At 40.9% G+C, this 24,894-nt stretch overlaps 1 protein-coding gene across 1 annotated transcript in view; it reads right to left on the bottom strand.

Moving 5' to 3' along the window:
• Nucleotides 1-453, bottom strand: part of NECAB1 (N-terminal EF-hand calcium binding protein 1) — a 59,059-nt gene extending 58,606 nt beyond the window's left edge. Inside the window, exon 1 of the mRNA XM_065629336.1 lies at nt 390-453. Coding sequence (XP_065485408.1) covers nt 390-431 — 42 coding nt within the window. The 5' untranslated portion in view covers nt 432-453. The remainder of the gene's footprint in view (nt 1-389) is intronic.
• Between the last annotated feature and the right edge of the window lie 24,441 nt (nt 454-24,894).

Here is a 24,894-nt window from a genome sequence, read left to right as displayed (position 1 = left end):
CTAAGCATCGCCAATTGCTAACCTGGTCTCCTCACACATGCACGCCATCGGAAGCAAACTCATTCCCCCCATTAGCATTTTAAATGGTAAAAACAATTAAAAAAAAAAAAAAAAAGGAAAGGAGAAGGGGAAAGGAAAAGGGAAAAGGAAAGACCCACAGCCTCGCTGGGCTTCACCCCTTCCATCTCAGAGAGAAAATCACGGCTCCAGAAAAAAAAACAAACAAGAAAAAACCAAACAAACAAGGGAGCGGGGGGAAGACAAGGAAAAAAGGCAAAACAGAAAAAACCAAAAAACGCCCGCGCCCTCCCGCTCCCCAGTTCCCCCCTCCGCCTGCAGTGTCTGCCTTTGCTGGCGGGAGGGTTCGTGTCGCGGATGCCAGTACTCACATCGCGGAAGATGCGCAGCCCCGCTCCCGGCTCCGCCGCCATCCGCCCGCCGCAGCCGCCGACCCCGCCCGGAGCTGCGGGGCCGGGGAAGGCGGTGGGGATGGCGGGGGCGGACCGACCGCTCCCCCGGCCCCGGGGCTGGTGGCTTTGCCGGGGGGCTGAGCCGCACGCCCCGCCACGCCTGCCGCGGGCAGAGCCGCCCAAAGGAGGCTGGAGGAGAGACTGGTGCTGCTGCTTCTCACCCCTGAGGGTACGGGGGGCAGTTTGTCCCATCCTGCTCTGTAGCCGCCTTGTTGCATCTTTAACGTGTGTTCGCGGCGAGGCTTGCTTTCTCTCCACGGGAGAAACTTGGTTCTTGCAGTCTGCCAGGTCAAGTTTTCATCACCATTTTAGCGGCTTTGCCCTTCGATACGGTCACTTGGGGGAGACCTTTCTTGAACCACAAGACCCGAAACCGAACACACTTTGAAGTCCCAGAGGCGCGGAGGGGTGATGGGGTGTAAATGTACTTCCACATGGCTGGTGCAGACACCAGGATAAACTGCGCTCTGTAAAAGGACTCGGGCTTGAAAATTAGGTCCTTAAAAATAACACACCCTTCAAGGTGTCCTGGCCCAAAATCAGGGGCTGTGGGGACATGGGAGTGCTGGTTTTTCTGGAGGGGAGCAAGCCGGGGGCTGGAGGATGGGGCAGGAGCGGGCTCTGGGGTGAGGGCAGGGGAGGAGGAGGATGCCGGGGTGAGGGGGAGAGCAGCGCTCAGGGAAACTCCCCCACCCCGTGGTATATCAGACACGTGCCAAGAGGTTATTGCATGGACATTGCGTAACAGGGGCTTTGTCTTTGCTCTCCTGCCACGTACCACCAGCGCATGGCATTGTGATTATATATTATATATTACAATAATATTCTATATTATACATTATATATTATTATAAATTATTATAGACAATATTATCCTCCAGGACAAATGTCAGAGGGAAATTTTCCCTTTAAAACACCTTAATGTATGAAAAGCCTTGGCTGCAGCATGACTTGCTGTGCGTGGGTGCTCCTGCTTCTTTCGCCTCCATTTCCATGTTTCAGAAGAAAACCTGAGAGAGAAGAGAGAGAAGTCTCCAATAGGAAAGATAAGGAATTTCACAGGGTGAGAAATTTTTAAAGATGGCTTGAAAAAGAGATGGAAAAATCATCTCAGGCTACTTTAGTTTTTTAATAATACTGAAAGATTTTTATTTAATCTGATTTTTATGATTAAAGTATTGGAATGTATTTCATTCCAGAGAGACAAAAGAAGAAAACAATCCAAAGGTTGTCTCAAGAGCCAGAAGGGTGAGTGGAGATAAGGAAAAGCTTCCTTAGACTATAGAGGGACTTTTTTTTGTTAACTGTTATACTAACAGCAACAATAATAATTTATATATTTAACTTTATTGATTGACTATTACCTTGGAAGGAAAGACTATTATCTTTCCCCATCGATTAGTCTTAACATTTACTGTGACTATTTTAACTTTGTCTAGAAAAATCTTCCTTAAAAACAGTAAGAAAAAGAAAGTGTAATCCTGTTATTTTTAGAGCAAAAATTAAACCATAAGAAGCAAAAATAAGTCATAGGCCTTTTATTGTACTAGGGTACTTGCTGCCTTCATGGGAGGATGATGCTTTTGTGAAATTCCCAGGTGAGGTCAGCACTCACTGATACCCTCACTTCTGCAGCCACAGAATGTGCTGCTCATGACCTGCTGCAAGAAATATAGTTGTTTTGTGTGTGGATGAGGATAAAACCTAAAAGTGCTTGCTCTTTTTCATGCCGTGTGTCACATCCTTAAACTTTTATTTAGAAAGCAGCCTACTGTACCAACATCTTCGCTCATGTGAAATGAAGTGTTCAGTCAGTATTTAATGATTTTGCCCTTTTATCTGGGAAAAACAAACAAGTGAAAACTGGCAGCCAGTGCTACCTTACGCTTACTGTGCAGTGGGCTGTGCAACAAGAGCCATCAGCGCTGAGATAGACAGCAAAGCTTCTTATTTTTACTGAGGAAATGCAAGCTGCCTAACTGTCTAATCAAGTTTCTAAATCATTCCATGATGGTTAGCTATGTGCGCTGCCTCTAAATGACAGGAAAAGCACTATATAATGCTTGTGTCAAAATATAACCTTTCCAGCAGAAGAACAGCTTCCACGCTTGGGTACCCCATGGGTCTGTGGTGAAAAGTAGTGTTTGCTCTTGGCTGAGGAAATGGATCAGCCTTATGGTCCTTTTTTTTGGCTGTAGGAGTGGATTGGTACCTATGAAAAGAGTAGGGTTAGCATAATAACATGTCTCTCTTCAGCTCTCGAAACACATAGTTTCATCTTGGTTTGAACATCTGGTCTGGTGCTTTATAGGTCAACCCTAAAACATGCTCCAGTTTGAGTACTCAGGAGCTGCCCCCTGTAACAGATTCCTTGTGACTTTTCCAGATCACTAAGCCGTAACAACAGAGAAATTTCAGGGTTAGTATGTGTGTGGCCATGACTTGTTATAGAAGCAGTAACAGAGGATGCTAGAGGCCACCCTTCTTTTGTGTCTTGCACATGGACTAACCTGACCCAGGTAAGGTTCCAGTATGTTTATTATAGCTCAGTGTTTCCACAAATGGGATCGTGAGGATGGAAAAGTGAGTCCCCTTCCATGTTGTATCTGTGCCAGTGGCAGCAAGGATAGATGTACTGAAGGATACAAGCAAGGATACATGTACTGAATCCCAAAAGGAGTGATGAAAAGCATTAGGTCAACCACTTATGCAGGAGTACGTGGCTATGTCTAGTTCATCGGATGAAAAGCACCTCAAAGTTGCCAGCTCTGGGAATTCACTTTACCCTCATCCTGATCCCTCCTGGGACAAGACTTGAGTCCTCCCGCATGCCCCTTGCTCCCCTCCGCCTTACCTTCCACTCTGGTGGAAAGGAAACCCAGACACAAGTTTCCCTGGAGCCACAGTGCACTCCAACAGCAATCCAGTGTAGGAAACTGGGATGTAGGCTGTTCATCAGCAGGTGAACCTGGATGCAGTCTGTGCGCATTGGAGCTCTTTTCTAAATCACCAGGAAAAGAAAGGTAAGATAAAGCCATAATGACACACGAGGAATTCAGGGAGATGCTGGCTTCCACACTGGTAAGAGCTCCTGCAGGAGGAAACCATACAGCTTGCACCAGAACATTATTTTGTTCTTTTTGTTTATTTGTATGCTCTTCCTACAAGTATTTGGAAAAAAAAAAATCACCGAAGATCTACTCATTCAATCCAGTTTTCATGTATGTTCCCAAGCCTAATTTTTCTTAATAGTTTGGTGCCTTTGACAGACTGTTCCCAGTCAGTGGGAAATGCCAGGCCTGGGATCTCCTGGGATCTCAGGAAGACTTTAGACCAGCAGCTATGAACCTCAGTCTCTCTTTCCCCACTCCTTTTCCATCTGTTGGAGGATCATAAAACTCCTGGGATAGAACAGTATCATTATAAAGATAAACACAGTAAAGATTAAACAGTTCTGGGTCAGTAATGCACAGCAGTGCATTAAAAGTGCCGAAGTAAACTATATGCACATCATTGTACCTGGAATATCGGTTGTTCCTTGCAGGACGTAGCACACATATTTTTTACACACATGTAGAGTGAGGCAATTTTGTAGCTTTTAGGACAACTTTTTAGGGACATGTGAAATGCATGAGATGTGTAATGATAATTAATATATCTCACATAGCCTCTCCTATGCACATTTTGTTTGTGATCAGCCCTGCAGAGGCATTTGGAAGCAAGTAGCATAATGAAAATGACCATAATGGGGCATCAAGCAGAGACTACGGCTCATGTTGAGAAAAAGCCTGCTGTGTGGCTGGATGGCAAAGTCAGACATTTAGTCAGATCTAAGAAAAGGAATAAAGGAAGAGATCAAAACATGACAGAGAAATAAGAAGCATAACAATGCAACAGCACAGTAGAGAAGCACTTTCATTCTTTGTGTTTGCAACATTCCCAGAAAAAAAAAAAGGTAGAGGGAAACTGCTATTGTTAGTCTGCAGCTAAAAATAATTTCCCATTTAATCCAAACCCAAAGAGGTCCAGTTCACAGTACCTGTCAGACTCAGATATAAACAATGATCCTGAGCAGCCCATACACCACAGCTCCGTTTCCCTTCAGAATGGAGATTGTAAGGTTATTTTTATTGCAAAGCTTTAGTCACTAATTATTTGTCAAATATTTGTAAAACTGAGAGGACAGTTTTCCATACAGCTGAAGAAGGGAGTGAGGCTCCACCAAAGAGTTAAGGCCTGTCTTTAGAGTCCTGGTCTAGTTTTGCTCTGAAGAAGCCATTGACTACAGAGTAATTTTAGGACCCTGGTTAATTTATTGAAGTGCTTGAGGCTTGTCGGGGTGTGTAAATAATCACTGTTTCCTCTTTCTTCCCTGCATATGTACTATCCCACCAATGCCAACCTAAGAGTAACTGCCATTGAGAAAAATGCCAAAGGCTTTCTGCATCACAACTGGGCCAGAAGTAAGTGCATATACACACAGACAGTATAGCAATGGGGGAGACTCTCTGAGCCCTAAGACACGGAGTCATGGCTTTAGGCTTTGGCAAAGCTTTGGCACCTAACCTCTGCTTTAGGTGTTCAAGTATTTTCCTAGGTGCAGGCCATCATCCTTCATATGCAACAGGGATTTAATTACATGAATCCAATAACAAGATCATAGATCTGAGAAGAGCATCTCAAGCTCATTTTGATAGCTGGATTTGAGAAAATTGGAAATATTTTTTAGAAAAATTGTATTATTCTAATTTTTTTGTGAAACAAAGAATTTTCTCTCTCCCATTCCCAGGCTGCTACTACTCTGTTTGCTCCCCAGGTGTTACCATGTTCAGCCCCAGGCTAAGGAGAACAGTGCAACAAAATTAGAAAAGGAAGACAGGGGAATTAGGGTGTGATGTTCTCTGTTATTGATTTTAGCAATAATTAATACAATTAATTGGTCAATAATGAATACAATTAATAGGTGTTTACTTGAAATAAAAAATCAGTTCTGCTAAATGACAGAACCAAAACCTATAATTCAAACAGAGTGCAGCTTTGGAGAAATTTCTATCCGAAGGCAACTCTGTACTAGAAATCTAGATAATTTCCAGTACTGAAAGTCAAAGTTTTGTCCTGCTTCTGAATATTGTGCTTCTTTGGAGAAATTCTACACAAAATATTCCCAGCGAAGTTCTACTTACAGATGGGATTTGAGACTGAGCAGTAAGTGATTTGGACAAACACATCCCACTGGTGTTGTTATCCTGGAGCCAGGCCTGTGAAGGCTGGCTCAACACCACGATGCTCGCCCAGCCCCAAGACAACAAGGTTAAAATCCTGGCCATATTGCAGACTTTTTGTAGAGTCCTAGACAAATAATTTAGTAGCACTGGAGTGCCTAGAAGGCCCCGGATCCCTGAATCATCTGCAGACTTGCTGAGGGTGCACCCTGTCCCATCATCCTTGTCAATGATGAAGATGTTATACAGTACTGGTCCCAGTATCATTCCCTGCGGTGCAGCACTAGCGACTGGGCCCCATCTGGCCTGGAGAGGCTGAGAGAGCTGGGACTGTTCAGTCTGGAGAAGAGAAGGATCAGGGCTACTTCATCAGTATATGCAGACAGGGCAGGAAAACCAAATTCTACAAGTAGGCATATGATCTTAAAATGTGCTCACTCACTGCAACAGTAACAGGGAACTGTAAACAGCGTTTTAGGATGCGTGTTCTCTACAAAGGCCAAAATACACAAACTTCGTCATCAAAGGATGCGATAAAAAACCAGGGACATCGTATGTGTTTCACTGTGAGAGGCATTTTTTAGCATTAAGGGACTGATTGTACAAATCACATTAAAATTAACGAGAATTGCAAGACTGAGTTTTCTACATGGGACATTTATCCTTTCTCTTAAATTTTAGAGAGTCCTTTTTACCCTCAGTTAAAAAATAAACAAACAGTTATTCTTCTTGGGTCTGCTTCTGTGCTGATTTACATTAAGACAACAAAAGAATAATTGTTTTCTTCAGTGTCAGTCTTCGAGCTCTGGAGAGCCTCTTGAAGCTATGCTGCTGGTGTGAGTAGAGGATCTGACAGCAGGAGATAAGAAGTTGACTCATTTCATTTCAGTTACCAGGAGAGCTGTAGGAATCAATCACTACTTGTTCTCTCCTTTTCTGTCTTGTCTTCTCTTCTACGTTTTCTTTTCTTTTCCTAAAGAGCTCTAGGTGTGCATTCTTTTCCTGGGAAAGATTTTAATCTGAAGACTCAGCCCCCCGCATCATTACGGGCATCTTGGAACTGCATTCAGTGTTTGGCGGATTGAGCTCTAAAGTAGACACAATACAGCAGGGGACGATAATGACAGAAGTATGGGAAGAATTAGAGGGGGAAGAACATTATGTGTTCAAATCCCTTAGGCTGTTTTGAAAATCATGTCCATTATTATTAGTGAAAATCAGCCACTTAAATTCTTACATTCCTTGTATTAATAAGTAATACAGCAAGCACAGCAAGAAGAGACACAGGCATTTCCCACTTCAAATAAGGAAGACTGTCAACCCAAATGAAAAACTTGCTAATCAGAGTTTCAGATCTCATTTTAAAAAAATGCAGGCTTTTGTGAATCTCCTCACTCTCCGAGTCAGAGAACAATTTGCCTGGATGAAACATAGAAAATTTGGAAATGCCAGTTTTTCATTTGGATGCTAATCAGGAATTCTGATTTTCTACAGGAGGACCTGACTAATAAAGTTATTATTTTACTCCTTTTTGGATATTGATTAGATTACTAGATACAGATATTTCTGATGGGCATATATCAATCTTTATATGAGTTTAGATTTATATTTTTAGTATTCTGCCATAATCGGACCGTTCCAAATCTCTGCCATTTGTGAAAATTATTGATGAATATGGCAGCACATAAACAGATGGAAAGTTAATATTTTTATTGCAGACACTCCTAGAAATCTTAATCACGGATCATCACTCTGTTATGCTAGATGCTGAACAGCTGCAGGACAAATGGCAAAACTCACTGGTGAATGACAGAAATCATATCATTTTTGTTAAAAAACCCCACAACAGAAACATAATGAAATTCCACCTCCCTGCACAGTCCTCAATATACGTCTGCTTCTCATTACCTCAAATCATCTCCTCAGTAGTTAGGGGATAATAAAAGCAAATATCCTGGAGAAAATAAACCTATATTTTCCAGTTCCTTGTGATACGCTGCCAGAGTAGTTATTGGGGTAATTTTCCATAATACTTTCTGGGTCATTTGGAGCAGTGAATCTGAGTCCCATAAATCCATATTACTAACATTATTGACTCAGAGAGTGCATTCATTGCCTTGTGGATTGCTTCATAAAAAGACTGTTACCAAAAGGTCATTGGTATCTGAAAACTAATTAAGGATTATTCTCAAATTCCTTTGCTATTCAAAAATTGAAAGTAGTTGTAAATGGAATTGTCTACAGAATTTGTTGGTATTAAAGAATTTTCCAGCTTCAAAAAAAACCCCAGCATAAAAAAACTATTCCATAATCATTGTAACACTTGAGTGAAAATAATCTAAAGTCACAGGATTCTATTACATCTCAGACAAAACTTGTTCCTTGTTCAAAAGTCCTTTCTGCTTTGAAATATTTTGTTGTTGCTTTTGTGTTTGTTTTTAAATATATAAGCAGTTGATCATTGAAAAGAAAAGATTTCAGCATTGTCTGTTGTTTATAGGCCCAGAGAACACTTCATTAGAAAGAAGAGCTTTGTCACCAGAACAGGATATTTTTTGCTCATTTCCCACCCATCTCTAACTGATATTAAATACTATGTGAATTTTTATTTTTAATCTGCTGATGCCGGCCTTCCTTATCCAGTTCTATATAGCCACTACAGCTGTGCCATCTTGTGGTCTGCACAATGCTTGTAGTGTTTTGTAGCTTGGAAATTAATCAGAAGTGTAGCAACTTGTCATCAGCCACAGCCAAGGCAGCACAGATGAAATGCCCCCACAAGCAATAGTTCAACCACTCTTAAGCAGTTACTCATCGTGGGCTTCTTGCTCTTGTTGCCTTTCTTTGTTTTGAGGAGCAGCAGCAGGTGGGTCTACAGGAGCTAAAGAGAGTTGATTGCAGTTTCACTTATAACTCCAGAGCAAAGAAACAACTTTTATTGATGTAGGACTGGCCTTTCAAACCCAGCATTAATAGCCTGTGCTTAGATAGCAATTTCTTCTGGTGAGAGGAGAAGAGGTGGTTTTACTTACGGCCATGCAATTGGTATCCCTTGGGCTTCTCTATGTCCAGCTGCAAATTAGAAATGTCTTATGGCTTCTTTTCCCTGCTGCAGGATGGCAGTGTTCAAGGTGGCCCTTCCATTTGCCAATTAGCTGCTGTCCTAAAATTGCATTTGGTTTTATTTGCCTCTTTGGGAGACAACCTTGTTCCCTGATAGTTAACTTTTTTTTCCTGTTTTCCAGCCCAAAAATATTAATGGCCAGTTTATTCCTATGTCGTGCTGTGTCAGCTAAAAGGCCTTTTCCTTCCCTGAGGTTTGGTCTTGATAGCTTTATATAGAATAATTGCTCCTTCTTTCAGCCTTGATTTTGCTAGACTAAGTTAAACTCTTTAGTGTTTCTCTCATTAAGAGAAGCTGTTAGTTCCCTCATCATGTCTGCCTTCTCTGCACTGGTTTGTGTTTGCTTCTCTTTTCCAAAGCAAAGGACAAGAGTTTTATGCCATCTTCCAGAAAGAGTTCACAAGGAGAATGTCATTGTAAGTTTCCTCTTTTTTGCTAGAAGTAGCTCAGACACCACCTTCTAGGTACCTTTGCTACTTTGAAAATAACCCCCTGGTCCATCATCTCCCTGAATAACAAACTCCCAGTCTGTAGCACAAATCTCATTGTAGGTTCAAAGGGCATGGTCTTACAACGTATTCGATGGAAGCTCATCACACTGCTGTGACTCCATGCCCTAAGGTCCTCTAGTTCCTCCTGAATGATACTGCAGTCTTCTGCTTTGTCACATCTGCAATTTCAATTAAAAATAACATTTTAAGGTTACGAATTAAAGCTATCGTTCTATGTTCATCGTTTGCTTCCACCCAACACAGGAACCTATTTTCTTTAGCAGCTAAAAGATGACCTGGCAGTGCTATCAATTGGACTTAGGTCCAACAGGTTTTGTGGTGTTTGTGTGGCCCTGTGGAGCTCTTCTGAAAGTGTCCATGCTCAAGGGAAGTGGGAGGCACCACCATCCCTGCACTTGTGGGGTACCGAATGCCCCCTGGAGCAAACACTTGCAGCGCAGGTGAGGACTTTCCCAGGAGGAAAGGAAAGGGCTTGTGACACAGGCTCCCCCCAGCTGAGTGACACAGCTTGGGGTCCAGGGCAGAGTTGCATTTGTTTGCTGAGCAGCCCTGGGGCATCTGGTCAAAAAAAACCCAAAAAACTCAGGAACCCTTGCTGGGAGGAGAAACGGTGTAAGCACTGTTACAGAAGATGACTAAACCCACCACAAATCCTCGAGGATCTCAACCGCTAATCTCCTTCCAGCATAGTCATTTTCCTTCCAGCAGAATCACATTGTCATCTGCCCCGTTCCAAATCTCAGGCACTTCTACAGTTCTTTTATGAGTTCCTTTCTCATCCATCTAACAGATATTGTCCCTAGTGGCAGCACATCAAATATTTTCCTGAAGTTCAGATAGATGAGATCTGCATTTCCTATTCAGATCTGTTTGCACATCAAAGAAGCTTAGTCTGGCATGATCTACCATTGGTAAACACATGCTGCCTTTGATCTCATTTTCTATTAACCTCTGTGAGCTAAAATTTTAATAGATGTGCAGTGTTTCTAATTGGAAATCAGTGTTCCCACGAGTCTCATTTTTCTTTCTACTTTAATGGTTTCCTTTTGTTCCCATCACATTTGCTTTTACATTCATGAGTATCAATGTGAGCATAAATAACTATACATATCATGTTCCTGAAAAGCAGGAGATTAACAGCTTGGCTTGCTGAACTCCACTAATCTACAGATCAGGTACAGCTCAGGCTCCAGCTTTAGGAACTGCTGTGCTCACATCTGCCGCGGGCTGCACTGGAGAAGCCAGGACAGAAGCATCAGTGGGGGCAGAGCCATCCGTGCCCCTTGGCCTCCAATGGGTCCCACTATCAAGTCTCTAAATAGCATATGGCTCTCAGATTTTTATTTTAAATAGCCTACTGCTATCTTAAATCTCAGAAATCTGCTATTTTTCTCTTCTTATCTTTTGCAACTTTGCTGTAAAAAGCATACAAAACCTAAACTTTTCCCAGCTTTCGAGCAAAATGACCCAAGCTGCAGGCATGCAGTTCATGTCTGAACTCTAATCTTGCACAGAGGGAGTGCTCCTCCATTAATTTAGATTTTTTTTTTTTATACCACAGCTTAATATTGTCTAACCAAAACCCTGAGAGAATTTTCTCCAGTCTCTCCTAATTAAAGTGCTAGAATAGCATATTTCAGCAAACATGCCATCTTCTGGTTCTCAACCAGAGTTGGTTGAATAGAATAATAAGATTTGAATAATCTTTCCAACCTTACACGTTAAAGTGTTTGCTCCGAACTAAACAAGCAAATCATCAAACACATTTGTGAATAATGCATTTGACAAAAGTTGTAATACATTAAAATGACATTGACAAATACTCAGATCACTCTCCCTTAAAATGTAAAAGGAATAGGAAATTTATATTACCTTTTTAGAAAACAGAGTTTATAAATCTCTAATTTATATTTTGAAGTATAAATATAGTGTCCACATTCATTTTAACTCATTTTGAGTTTATTATATTTAAATGAAAATCAGAATTGTAAGCTAATGAAACAGCATGAAGGTGCTTTCAACAACATAACTACTTTGTTTTATTTGCTTTGTCATTCCCAGTGAGTTTCTGAAACTGAATGCTTTAGAAATTCTGAATCTTACCTACCACATCATTAAAGAGATTCAAAGCTGTGCAAAGCTAGTCTTCTAGTCCCCTCTGCATGACATTCGGCTTTTTTTTTTTTTTTTTGTCTTTAGGGAGCTGTGGTGCATGGAAAGAGGTTTACCAGTCACATCTGGTTCCCATCTTGTATTCTTTTCTTTCCCTCCGTTTTGCATTTAAATTTCTACAATTGAAAGGATACGAACAGGTTAGATCACAGCTGTGGAAAACAATGTGTAGATGTACAAACTCCATCTGCACAAAGAGCGTTGCTCACACTAAGCCTTCCTCACAGGTAAGAATTTGGGAGTGAGCAAGGGTTAGTAGTAATTTGTGGTGTGTTTGATTACACCATGAAAGCAGTTAACAGGATGGTGACCTGAGATAACTACTAATGGACTATCAAACAGCTTCTACAAACCACAAATTAAACCAGAGAAAGCGCTTACAGAGAGCAGCCTCCCTGTTGGCCATATGATGACACATGTGTGCGCTGTTTGCAGAGCTGTCACGGTCTGTTGGATGCTCCGCTCTCCTCGTGTGTTTAACCAGATCACCTTTAATAACTCAAAGCTGTTGGCTCCTCATTCTGCTTCTCAAGGTAGAAAGTGATTGAATTGTCAGAGAAGATTATGAGAAGGAAGCTTAAATTCTGGTGAATATAAGAAGAAAATCTGTGATGGATACAATGCACAAAAAATCACAAAAGTGTCAGATTTAATCCTCTCCCCATCTGTCTTTAATCACCACTTGATTTGTCGATGTGAATATTCTCAGACTATTTCAGTTTCTTGTCTGAGAGGGGATTTAATGCCTGAAACCCTTGTATGGGTGAGAGAGTTTATGGAGATGTACGGCAGCTGTATTTTTTCCCTTTTATTTATTTAATGTTTGCAGGATCCCAGCTGATGTCTCTTTTATCTATAGCAGACAAGACCCACAGCCCCAGGGTCTTGGTCCAGAGGAGTCTCTCCCTTCAGCTGCCTCGGCAGTCGTGTCATCCCCACGCCAGCTTCCTTCCCACACACCACATTGCTTCGCACTGTGCAAAGTGCTGTATGGGCCATCCTGGTCCTGATCATCCCGGTCCTGACCATCCCGGTCCCGACCATCCTGCCTATCTGCTCAGCAGATACATGTGGGAAACAGGGGTCTGCCTGGGAGGTGCCACACACCAGAGGAACATCTACACTGGATTAAGGATTGCTGGTGGATGAGTTATATAAACTACCCTTTCAGATTCTGTAGCTCACATTAAAACTGTCTGCGCTGTGCTCCTTGGCTCTTGCATGTGGAAATAAACTGGCCACTTGAGGCAGAGTTCTTGAATCTCCGCATAGCCTTAATTAACAGCTAAGATTTGCCATCCCTTCTTGCTTTATGTTGTCAACAATGAGGAATGTACAGGCAGTTGAACAGTAAACATAAGTACTTATCAGGTGGATCTCACTTGAAGAGGAAGCAAATTATATCAAGACATTTTTAAGCCACTAAAGCAGCCCTTAGTAACAGAGCATCACCACTGCCCATGGGAGCCTGGGAATGACTCCTCTGCTAACTCTGGACTATCTAAAGCAAGGGCAAAGATGCGGCTGCACAATATTAAGACCCTGGTCTTGCTGGAGAGGCTGTGGCCAGATCTTACACACCTCCCTGACTTGGTGAGGTGCCAGCACTGCAGAGAGGGTGAGCAGCCTCTCCTCCTCCTGAGGACAACGTGTGTTACTTGCTTTGCAGGTGACACGTGTACAGACAGAAGGTGTGGGTCTCCTCTTACGACCTCAGCGGACTTCAGCTGCTGCTGCTTCTCACATCCTCCTTCAGTGGGAAAACCACGCTGGCTGCAACGTGTGTACTCTGCCTAATCACATCTTCTAGCCAAAGGTCAGAGTTCCACGTGTGTGCTCACTAATAAATGCCTATAATCTCTGGCAAACAAGCCTTGATTCTTGTGTTTGTATTTGTTTTACACTTGTTTCTTTCCTGTCCTTCAGAACAGATGTTGGGTCTGAATCTACCGAAAACAGCCTAGCAAATATTTGTCAGTGGTTATCTCTGACAGTTTCCCACCCACAAATCTTTTGCTTTGACTCCTTTGGCCCTGCTGTGTCCTGCCTGCACCTATAGCTGAGCAGTATCTCTTATTTCTTTTCCTCTTCTTTGGGAAAATGGACATCCAGCTAAAGCAAATCTCCATCCACGTCATTTGTAAGAACAGACAAGGAAATTATACAACAGGTCTGCAATGCGACTCCATCCTCTCTCTAATTCCATATTAAACCAAAGAGAACCAATTAATTTTTTCACCACATCCAAGTACATGCCTTATTTAAAAAGCTTTTCCTGTTAATTGAGATACTTTCTGTGTATTTTGCAACTTCGAGTCTTATTCCTCCCTTCTAATTTATTTAGCTAAGCTTCTTTTCCTAATCTACCCGTTTCTCTCTGATTACCTCTTGAAAAGCAGAAGGGCCTCATGTAGCTAGCACTCACTTCAAACATATTTAAAGGGTGCACTGTAGCATTTACCGGTCTGGTTTGGTGTCAATATTTAACCCTTAAACAAGCTTCAAAGCATAAAATACCACAAACAGAGCTGTAACGTCTATGTTGTAATACACTTCTGTACTGGCAGATGGAGTAAGAGACTCACACCTAGAAAACGTGATAGTGGTGGTGGTACAAGTGTCTTCAGCATTTGTATAGTTGAGTTTCAGATGAACAGAGCATATAAAACAATGGATAAAATAAAAAAGGTAAGAAATTTACTGTAAGAAAATTTCTCCTTTGGGAAATGAAGCTTCATTAAAAACAGAGCCATCTGAAAAAATGCATTGCTTTTCATGTAATTCTACGATGAAAAGAATTGAAAAGCATTTTAACAATGTCAATGTGATTAATTTGGTCCTTTTCAGAAAAAAAAAAAAGTTATGTTTGAAACTCAAAGCTCTTTACTAGTTAATTACCTTAGTGTAATGCATTTCAAATTTCCTGAAACAGCATCTTCTCCACAAACTTGTGTTTTAAGAAACTATAAAAAGTTGATTTTGTTCCCATTCAGAATGAGCACAACTTTCAAAGAGTCAGAATTTCCCTGCAAATTCTGATTGCTGCGCAGCTGAAAGTTAATTGGAATGATGGTATAGCAAAAGTAATTTGAAGGTCTCAGTGGAGACAATAAGAAAGTTTAAAAATTAATTCTAAGGCTGGTGAATTAGTAGCCACATTCTCCCATCACTTCTGCTGATGTAAAATCTCATGGGGAAGGTAATATTAACGTTTTTTGTTCTGGGTCTTTCCAGAAAAAGTCAAGTGCTCTTAGTCTCTCATACTCTTGCTGATGAAAATTTAATACTGATGTTAATCTAGATCTGTACTACTGTAAGTGATGACTGAAGACAACTATGCTGTGTTAATTTTAATCTCACAACCCACAAGTCACTTCTGTCCCCTGTATTGTCACCAGTTGAAACTTCTGCATCTGGAAATCTGCTGATTCTGGGAACATTACTAATAGGTCATGAGGCAGAGTAAAATACTGGCTAGTTCTGCTGCCTATACAGTTTTAATAAATGAAGTTAAAGCTTTGCTTTGTTTCCAAAATAAGCAAATTCAAGCAGACCCTTACAGAAGGGTATGATTAGTCTCTGATGACACTTGCACAAATTTCAATTGGGTTAGCACATCTTCATTTACATTACAGCCACAGGATAAGACAGTTATCTTTTATTATCAAGATAGCGACTGACTATTCATTATATTATATATTATGTATTATATATTATATATTATATATTATTTATTATATAGTATATATTATTTATTATTTATTTACTATATATAATATATACTATATGCTATATGCTATATACTACATACTATATATTATATATATACTACATATACACTATATACTATATTATATATTATATATTATATAGCATGTATGGTGTTAGTGGGAACAGGATTGTTGGGATAATGTTTTCCTATCGCTCTGCTCACATCACCTCACCACCTTTTGTTAACTCGATGCCAATGCAAGCCTCCCCTCTTTTCTGCATAAGTTTGAAATTGTTTTGTCTGGGTGCCACAGCTCTGCTCTGCTTCATTGCCCCACAACTCTTCTACTATTATTCCTGTTAATATCCAGCCAGAGCAATACAGTTATTTGGAAAGAAACAGTTGAGCTTTGCGTGCTCCTTCCAGCAGAAGAGTTTTTACACTTGGACAGTGTGTAACAGCCTTTGATTCTCCTTCTTCTTGGAGACTTTCTCCTTCCTTCACTCAGTGACCCTTCTGCTCACTCTACTGAGCAACTCACATGAGAAAACAACAGTATAATGGAGAGTATTACTTAGTGAAAGAATTTCATTACATGCAGAAGATGGAGTCTGAGGTTGGGGCTGCAAGAATCTCTACATCCAGATACAAAATGGGTTGCACACACTAGTTTGGAAAAGCCAGCTTCAGTACTAGATGGGCAGCACCCCAATTCATCAGCAAAATCTCTTGCAGTGAAGTTGTTGCATTTTTGCAATACTGGATTTTAGCAGAGTATGAGTGTGGCAGCTGTTGAAAACTGAAAGAATAAAAGAACTTACACTTCCTTGTTGTACAGACAATTTTGCCATCAAAGTAGGCAAGAGATTTTTATTCCTCTCTTTCTTTTGCTTTTGTGTGTATATTGCAGGAACTACAGTTTAGAGACTCTCAAACTGTCTGTAAACACTGAAAAAAATGTTTGTAAGGTTTGGCAGAGGTTCTGAGAAAAAAAGCAGCAGTGGAAAGGCATTTGATGCACATTTGTTGGCATAGCAGTAAATATGAACAGAACTATGCATGGAAACATCTTCTGTGAGCTGGGAAACAGCATCAAGACACTATGTTTCACTTAGAATTTCATACTTAATAAGTGGCAAAATTACAGAAATATTTATTTTCTCCCTTGCTAAGGATACAAGAAGGGTCCAGGCGTCTCCACCACTTGGCACTCCTGTGAGACCTGTTCTTCCCCTCATTCCCAGCTGAGCAGTTCCTGAAGTCTCCCACGTTCATAGGCCAGAAATCCTGGCTTCTTGTAGGCTTCAGGTGGACTTAGAAATGCTTACAAACCCATTGCTGAGTATTTTGAGTATTTCTCAGAGCCTACTCTCCTGCCTTTTTCTTCTTGGCTTCCCTTTCCAGTATCCTTTATCACAAAGAATGAGGCTTAAGAGGTTATTTTTGGCAAGCAGTAAAGAGAACATTCCAGGTACTGAATAACCTGAACTAATCAGATTATTTTAAATGTAAATGGCAACAGAATCTAAATCAAACACAAGCACATCTTTTTTTGGATGTGCTATATTTCACTGCTCTTTCTCTCAGGCTCTTTAGCTCTCAATATTCCTATTTTTTTTCAATCCCCAGCACTAAAGCTGGCTGTATAAAGCTATATAGCCTATTTAAAAAAAAAAAAAAAAGCTGCACAGCCTATAATACTTAGAACAGGTAAACTTTCTAAAAAGTGTCTAGAGACGGGCAAGAGGCTAAGGATTTGTATAAAGGTCTCTTTCATGGTTGTCTCTGCTCACCATGGCCAAAATCTCTCTGGACAATGCAATTAGAGCTGCTGTTTCCTGGGGCTTTTCCTACGAGGGAACTTGGCCTAATTCAGGGAATGACTGAACTTCAGAGAGAGGAGCGTGAGTGCATCTCCATCCACTGCAGCGTAAGCATCTGATTGCATGCCTGAAACTGGCTCAGGGTTTGTCATATGGAAGCCACTGTAATTGGAGTAATTTACTCTTCTTTCTGTATGGTTAATAGCATTTCCCTCTCCTCCCTCCCATATGGTAAAGCAAATCACAGTGGACATTTTTTCATTCTCAGAAGACCCCATGTTGCTGGGCTGCAGGAGATCCATAGAGGATGAGCCCTTGACATATCATATACAATACAGCTAAACCCAAGACTTCTTTTAAAAGATTAATAATGTGCCCTCTAGGGAACTTTGATTGGCATGCTGATACTCTGAACGTTAGATGAGGACAACCATTATAAATTATTGCAGGGTCACGTCAGCTCTAGGCAGACGACTTTCACTTTGAGTGTCTCCTAAAAGGTATGTGAAATCTTTAGATAGAATGACTTTTAATATTTTTAAAGGAGTCTTACTGAATGCTGAAGACTGTCTATCATGAGAGCTGCCAAGGAGATGGCCTTCAAATTTATCTTTTGATTTTTGTTCAATTGTTAAACAAGTGCTTTTTCAGGAGCTGGCCCATGTCGGTTAGCTAATAAAGGCTCTGGAAGCAAAAATGGAAAAATCATTTCCTGTTTTATTTTTAGCCTGTCTCATTACATAATTAACATCTTAATTATGATGCACTCCTCGTTTTCTTTTTTTCTTTAAGTTACATAGTTGGGCTGAAAAGTGATGTCTAAGGTAAGCCCTGGGAATAATCCCTTTACAATTGCTCCCCCTTTCTCGAGCTGCGTGAGCAGGACAGGCTGTCTTGCAGGACTGCTAAAGCGGCCTTGCAGCTTCCAGCCAAGTTTTAAAAGAAAAGTTATCTCCATATCTTGGGGGATATATTTCAGTGTTAGGATCTGCTGTCATAATCGAGAGTTTTGTGTACACTGTCAGGTGACTTTGTGTTGACAGTGGTGTTGCCAAGGGACTTGCAGCATTCAAGACATGTGGCTTCTGAAAAACCCTTCAAGAGAGCTCCTGTGTGCAGTCTCTTGAGAAGGCATAAGGCTCAACTGTAAGTTTAAGTCACCTCGGTATAGTAGTAATTTTGGTCTGCTCTGTGCTGAAACAGGACTATTTTGTCTTAATGCAGTACTGCCTGTATACGCCAGCAGTGACGAGGAACCAGAAAGTTCACCCATTTCCTGAGTTCCCCTGAAAGCTACAGGCTGGCTGGCTGGCTTCCCTCTTCTGATGCTCATGCATGCTTGTCCTTTCCTCTCTGAGATCTAGGGATGAAGTGTCTTCGTCATCCCTTGCCATGTTTTTGTCTTGCTTAAGCTCTGAGAAAGGAGAAATCCCTTGGCTCTGTAGTTTGTTCCCCCAGCTGACAAGATCCTCCTTCTTTTCTGCTCACAGTAAAGCAAAGATGCTGTTCCAGACCACAAAGTGGTGATCTTTGCCACAGACATTTTAAATCTGCAAATGTTTCATAATGGCAGGAAAACCTTTTTGCTCCTCTGCAGGACAGCGGGCACAGCAGACCCTCTTGCCACACTGAACATGTTGTGCTGCTCTGAAATCACAGTTTCCCTCTTCGGTTTTGCTTCCAAACCACAGACACTGTTACAGCCTGTGTGAGGGCAGGAAACAGGTGGGGAAATATTTTGGGGCTTTTTGCATGTGCTTTGCTCTGCTCTAAACGCTGACATGCGGAGGAGCAGTTTATTGTCCAGTTGTACATGATATACATCTGCTTTCTCCAAGCACGGGTGACCTACTCTAGACTTTTCTTAACAAACAGCTTAAAACCAGCTGGTTTTACATTGTCAGAAAGAAATACAGGCTACATATGTGAACCTACTTTCTCAGGAGCTCTGGTAAACTGTGAATCCTACAGCTGTTTCCAGCGGTGGCAAGCGCAGCCTTTCTACTTCCACGCAGGAAGAAGGGCCTTCTGTGCTCTGAAAATAACTTAGTCAAAGTTGTGGAGATAGATCAAACTGTATCATTAAAAAAAAAAAAAAAAAGAAAGAAAAATAGAATGCTTCTCTTTAAAACTCTCCTTTTGCTGAAGTTTCTCTCTGCCATGTGCTTCCCTGGGAGTTCTCATTATTTCCCCACCATCAATCAATCCTACTCCCCAGTGCATCAACTCATTCACTCATCTTCAGATCCCTGCAAATTTCCAACGAGGTTGGCAACAGCAAATTGCTGTAATGTGAAGTAATAAAACCCAACCTTTTTATAATTTGGCTGTTGCTTATTTTTCTCTAGTGGATTCCAATAAAATAGAAAGGGGTCCCTTGAGCAGCACATCTGAGAAGCTGGAATGCTTTTAAGTGCAACAGGTTAGAAGAGGTCTTTAGAGATAATCTCCAGTACTCTTTAAAAAGAACTCCTTGGGGAAAATCCTAAATAATCCTTCATAATTAGAAGCTTTGTAATTGGTTGCAGAAGACTTACAAGTACTTTATTGCCTCTGTTGTTGAAGCAGCCTTCTGTTACACTGAAGACCAGGTAAGCCCAACTGCTTGCGTCTTTCCCTGCTTTTCTGCTCATGCAAAACCTCTGACCTCAAGGAGGACAACTTATCCTATTGCAATGCTCTGTTAAATCAGATCGAGTGTTCGGGTATGTAACTGCTTGTTGTGCAGCGTTTGTATTAATCTCTCTCCTTCAGTTTATCTGTTTGCAGAAATAGTTCTTAATAAGAGGACAATACCCTGCAGTTAGGGTTTACTGGAAGAGACAAGGTGGCAGAAGGAGCGGAGACAGGCGATGGGGCCCTTAACCTTCTCCTTCTCCCTGTCCATCCTTCTTTAGCCTCTTCCAGTGTGGCACATGGATTCAGACACACAGTGTGAAGGCTCACATACAGCACAGTCCCCAGGTCTGGATCAGGGTTAGATCCAGCCCTGCTTGTGTTCACTGGGGACATTCAGTGCTCACGGTATATGTACTGTAACATAAAATATGTGGTGAGAAAGGTATAGCAGTAATAAAAGTATACTCTGATTAAATATTTTCTGAATGTTATATAAAAGACAAACAGTGCAAACAAAGTCTTCTGAGAAGATGAAGAAGTTGATTTGAAGCAGTCAGTGTGGGTTTACCAAGGGAAAATCAGGCCTGAGCAACTGGATTACATTCAATGGACTCCATTGGTGGTTTCTGAGATAAAGGAATAACAAGAAAGATAGGAAAGGGCTGCTAAAACTTAGCTAAATAAAATGCTAATAAACAATCAATACAAGAAGAAATAAACAAATGCTTCATGGATTCCAAATGCCAGTGCAATGAGTTGTTCCTGTACTTGGTACGTCTGTAAACGATAACTTTGCAAAAACCTTCCTGTACCTCTTGGGAAGCTACTGGGATCGACTTTATCACTACACACCAAGTTTATGATTAGTTGTCTTAATCCTGAAGTCATCTCCAAAGGTATTGCCTAAGAAATGTAGTCTGTTTTCTGCCCAACAAGTTTTGGCCAAATGCTCAAGTGGAGGAGTAGCAGGTATTGAAGTAACATGAAACATCCGAAGGGCTGAAAGTTTAAAGTTCATGACAAATTTTAAAGGATGGAGTAACACGCAAACAAGAGAGAGAAATCATAAAGACTGAAGGTCTTGCACAGAGCCAAGATACTTGACCTCTGCTCTCAAAAGCAGCTCAACACCTCACATCCAGTTTTCTTGCCAGTTTTCGAATTTCTTCAAGGAACTGCTTCATGATGCTTCATTTCTACCTCCATGCAAGAAAGAAAGAAAAAAAATCCAGGAAAAATAATAATAACTACTGCAAAACAAATGTACAAAACAAAAAAAAATCCAAAACCAGTTTAATGCCATGGATGCACATAAGAAAGATGTGATTCTCCTCGATACTTGTCAACCTCTATTAGCAAATTAACCACGCATAAGCCAGACAAGTAGTTTGCATTTGTAACACAAATTTCCTTGAAATTAGCAAAATAAATGATATTACCTATATTGAACTGGGTCTGCACATTTGATGTCAGTGCTCCTGAAGGCCATACAGGTCCTGAGGGACAGCAAGTTCAGTTTGCCCATGTATTCACACTAGAGTGAATTTATATCTCTGTCATTACTGGAGCATGTGTCTGTGGTGCAATCGATGAAGGCGATCTAGAAGAAAACAATTTACAACATCTTCTTTGTGAGGAAGTAAAGGCTTTTGCAGGAACCCAGCAGTTCTCTTTATGCACCTTGGATCAAGAGATATGCTACAGAAAATGTCTATAATATCATAGGTCAAGAAAAAAAAGCACCACGGCCTCTTTCTTATGATTGCAATGAGCTATTGTGGAATGGAGAGGCTCATAATAGAGTGTGCTATGCTCTTACTCTACCCATAACTAACAAATAGCACATTAGTTCCTATAAACCATATCGTGTGCTTGAGAATATGATGAAATAATGAAATATGTTTGGTTTAGCAGTGTAACTTGGTCTGCCTTTTGTACTGAAGGATAATGTAACTATTTCACAGCAAAAAAAAAATTAATACTCTAGTATGTCTTTCTAGATGTGAGACTGATCTGGAAGGCCTTAACATGTGAAAAAGGAAATTAGAAATACTTCAGATTAAGGCAAATTTTGTGCTGGAATGGTGTGGAGTTGCATTCGGAACCCATGAAAGAATTATACATACTTGTACATATAATAGCTCTTCAGTATTTCCTTTGGTACCAAATTAGTCCTGTGTTATAGACAGTTATTAATAATACACATAAAGAAGAATGAAAGTAAATTTTAATGCAAAAATATAGCTAATTAGCTTCTCCAGTTTCCAGCGAGGAATTTAGCAGTGCTGCTGCTCTGAGGATGGAATGGCATCTCAGCTGGTCCTGCCTCAGAACTGGTGCCTGCTGCCCATCTGGCAGTGAAGTGAGAAAGCAGCAACAGCTGCTCAGGGGCCTGGAGAACTTAATTTGAAGAGATACGCATGCCTGAAGTAATGGGTCTAACTGCTTCAAGAAATAATATACGCCTGCTGTGCCATGGCCACAGGCAGAATGCCAGAAAGGAGACAGAAGAGGAAGAAAAACAGAGGTGAACCTCCCATTACTATGGACTGGAAACACAGAGTAAAGGATGATGTTTAGTGTGATCACTGGGACCGTACAAAACGACAAAAGCTAACGTTTTCCTGGAGCAGTACAAGGTGTCTGTACATTAATGAAACATGTTATTTCCTGAGGGGATACAAACTATACTGAAACTGTGATTTCAGAATATGTTAAAAGAAGCTGTGAAAAACATGAAGCTTTTTTTGAGAACTTTTCCTGTTGTACAGACTTACTTTAAAAAAACCCCACAATCTTCTTTAAATTTTTTAAGAGGGAAAAAGAACTCACAAAAATCTAAATTGGTATAATAAGAGAAAAAAAAACTCATTTCAAATCCCAGATTTGGCTCTCATTCCCTTTGTGTCTAACTTAACCCTTCTGCCTTATTTCTGATCATAAGAAGTAAACAAGCAAGTAAACAAACACTACATAGGGGTTTTATAAAGACAGCAGGTTCAATGTTGGAGAAAGCTTTTGAGATGCTCTTTTAATGAAGAAGAAATTCTCTACCTAAGTTGCTACGACGGTTCACATAACCAGTTGTGTTACTTTAGAAGGAATAACGGGGAAGGACTGTATTTTGTGGCTGAGAACATCTTCCTGGTATATCTTTGATATGCTGCTGATGTGTTTATGTGTTTACAGCTGGGTTTGCAGATTGTCTGTTTTGCCTGATGACTTGGAAAGCACTTTAAAGTAGATTCATTCAAATGTACAATGTATTTGATTTAATGTATGCGTATTTTATAAAGGTAATTTTAAATGCTTCAAGGGACAGATGGAGGCAATAAATCCAACACAAAATGCTTATGTAGTGTTTTGAGGTTGCAAAGTACAGGCGAGCCTGACAGTTGAAAAAATTGTTCTAGCCCAGTGAAAACTGCTGAAGTTAAAACTGTTATAATGAAGACTGAGCAGCAGTGGTACAGACGGCTCAAAACCCCAAACAACCACCTTCACAAACTCTAAATCCAGGTAAGTATCTGCACTAAAGAAGAGATGAACTATAGAGCACAGCAATGGAAATCTCTGCATGCTTTCAGGCCTTGTGGATATCTTTGCCTCAACGTGTCTATCAGTGAGTGACATGTATAATTTTTCTGTTTCTTTAATAGTTCTGTATGTAACCATCTGCCAATATTCCTTTGGGTTTTATTGGCTGCAGAAAGCACAAATTTGCCCTAGATACAGTCAAAAGCGGGCTTATATGACTAAAACCCATGTGCTGCTATGTCTTTGCAAGATCAGGTTTGGAAATGTTTTTCTGATTTTATCTAACAATATCATTTAAACCAGGTTTACTAAATAACTTTAGTTTAAACACATGGTTTTGGGTATCAATGTATGAGCAGCTTAAGTCAGTCTCAAAGTCAACGAATAGTTTCAACATGTCTAAATATTTTTAACACAGCTATCCTGGCTCTGCTGAACCTGGTAAGAGGTGCCATTTGCGAATGTTTGTTTTCAAAAGCCCAAATTGCCATGCACCTGGACTCCTACTTGCCCAAGCTCTGTGCCCTGTAGAGATCTGCTCTGCACACAGGATGCATATTTATCAAACACACTAATCTAATTTACTGTGTGCAAGGTTGTCTCTTAGAGCATTAGAGGTTCCTCCTTGTTATGGAAAAGCTGCCCTCATGCGCAGAAAAGGGCGCATGGAGGTTTGGGGGTGGGGGGTACAGGCTCCTTCATGCACAGACCCTGTCCCCAACCTTGTGTCTTGTACCTTTGCCTGTATAACTCCATTTAAGTAGTACTAAAAGGCATTTTTATGTTTACAGCACCTCTTGTGACTAGGGGAGAAGGGCAACAGGACTGAAAAGAACATACAGCCTTTTTTCATGTGCTTTCCTATCAACACATTCGCTAAGTCCTGTCAGCCCTCACTATCTCATCTGATCATTTTGTTTGTATTCTGTGTCTATCTCCTAAGCTGTTTGATGTGGAGCACTCTTATGAGCTCCCGAGTGCCCGCTAAGCCTGCTGAGGGCTACCAAACCCTTCAAAAGAAAAACAAGACACTCCAAGCCTTTGGCAAAATCTTTATTGCAAACCTAATGGATTGCTGCTCTTGCAACCACATTGTGTCCCTGATCTCAGCTGCTGGAGTAGCAGCACAGACACCAGCACCTAGAAAAAGCAGGCAAGAAGTGGAGTTTCCATTTCACAGTCTCAGCACGTAAGAGGTGAGACCATTAAGAAGAGACTAAGAAAGGTCTTCTACACTCAGTCATAATCTGCCTCTCAAGGAGCGTCAGGCTGCCTACCCAACTCTTGATTTCTGGGGCTTCTAGCTAAGATGCTCTTTTGCCTGGGGCTAAGACCATAACAATTAGAATGGGAGGAAAATTAGACTTTGAACCATGTTTTCACAGGTGTTTAACATAAAACGTGAATGTTCCCTCAGAGGAGGTTTGTAATGCATCAGTTAGTCTGGCTGGAAACCAAGAAAAATAAATAATTTAGTAGATACATTACAACAAGGACTGTAAACACGTAGACCGATGTAATTGTGCTTTGTTGCAGCACCAGTGCCTGATACAGTATTAAGGCTCAGACAAGGGTTCTGCCATTGATTTTAGAAGCCGGGATTTTTTCAGTCCTCATCCTTCTACAGAGGCATAAAACCCTGCTATGTTCAATGCCTGCTGGCAGTTACCACATTGTGGTTTCTCAGATAAAGGAATAACAAC

This window comes from Caloenas nicobarica, chromosome 2 (genome assembly GCF_036013445.1).
Source record: "Caloenas nicobarica isolate bCalNic1 chromosome 2, bCalNic1.hap1, whole genome shotgun sequence".
Taxonomy (NCBI): domain Eukaryota; kingdom Metazoa; phylum Chordata; class Aves; order Columbiformes; family Columbidae; genus Caloenas; species Caloenas nicobarica.
Note: the sequence above shows the minus strand (reverse complement) of the source record. Positions and strands in the feature narration are given on the sequence as shown.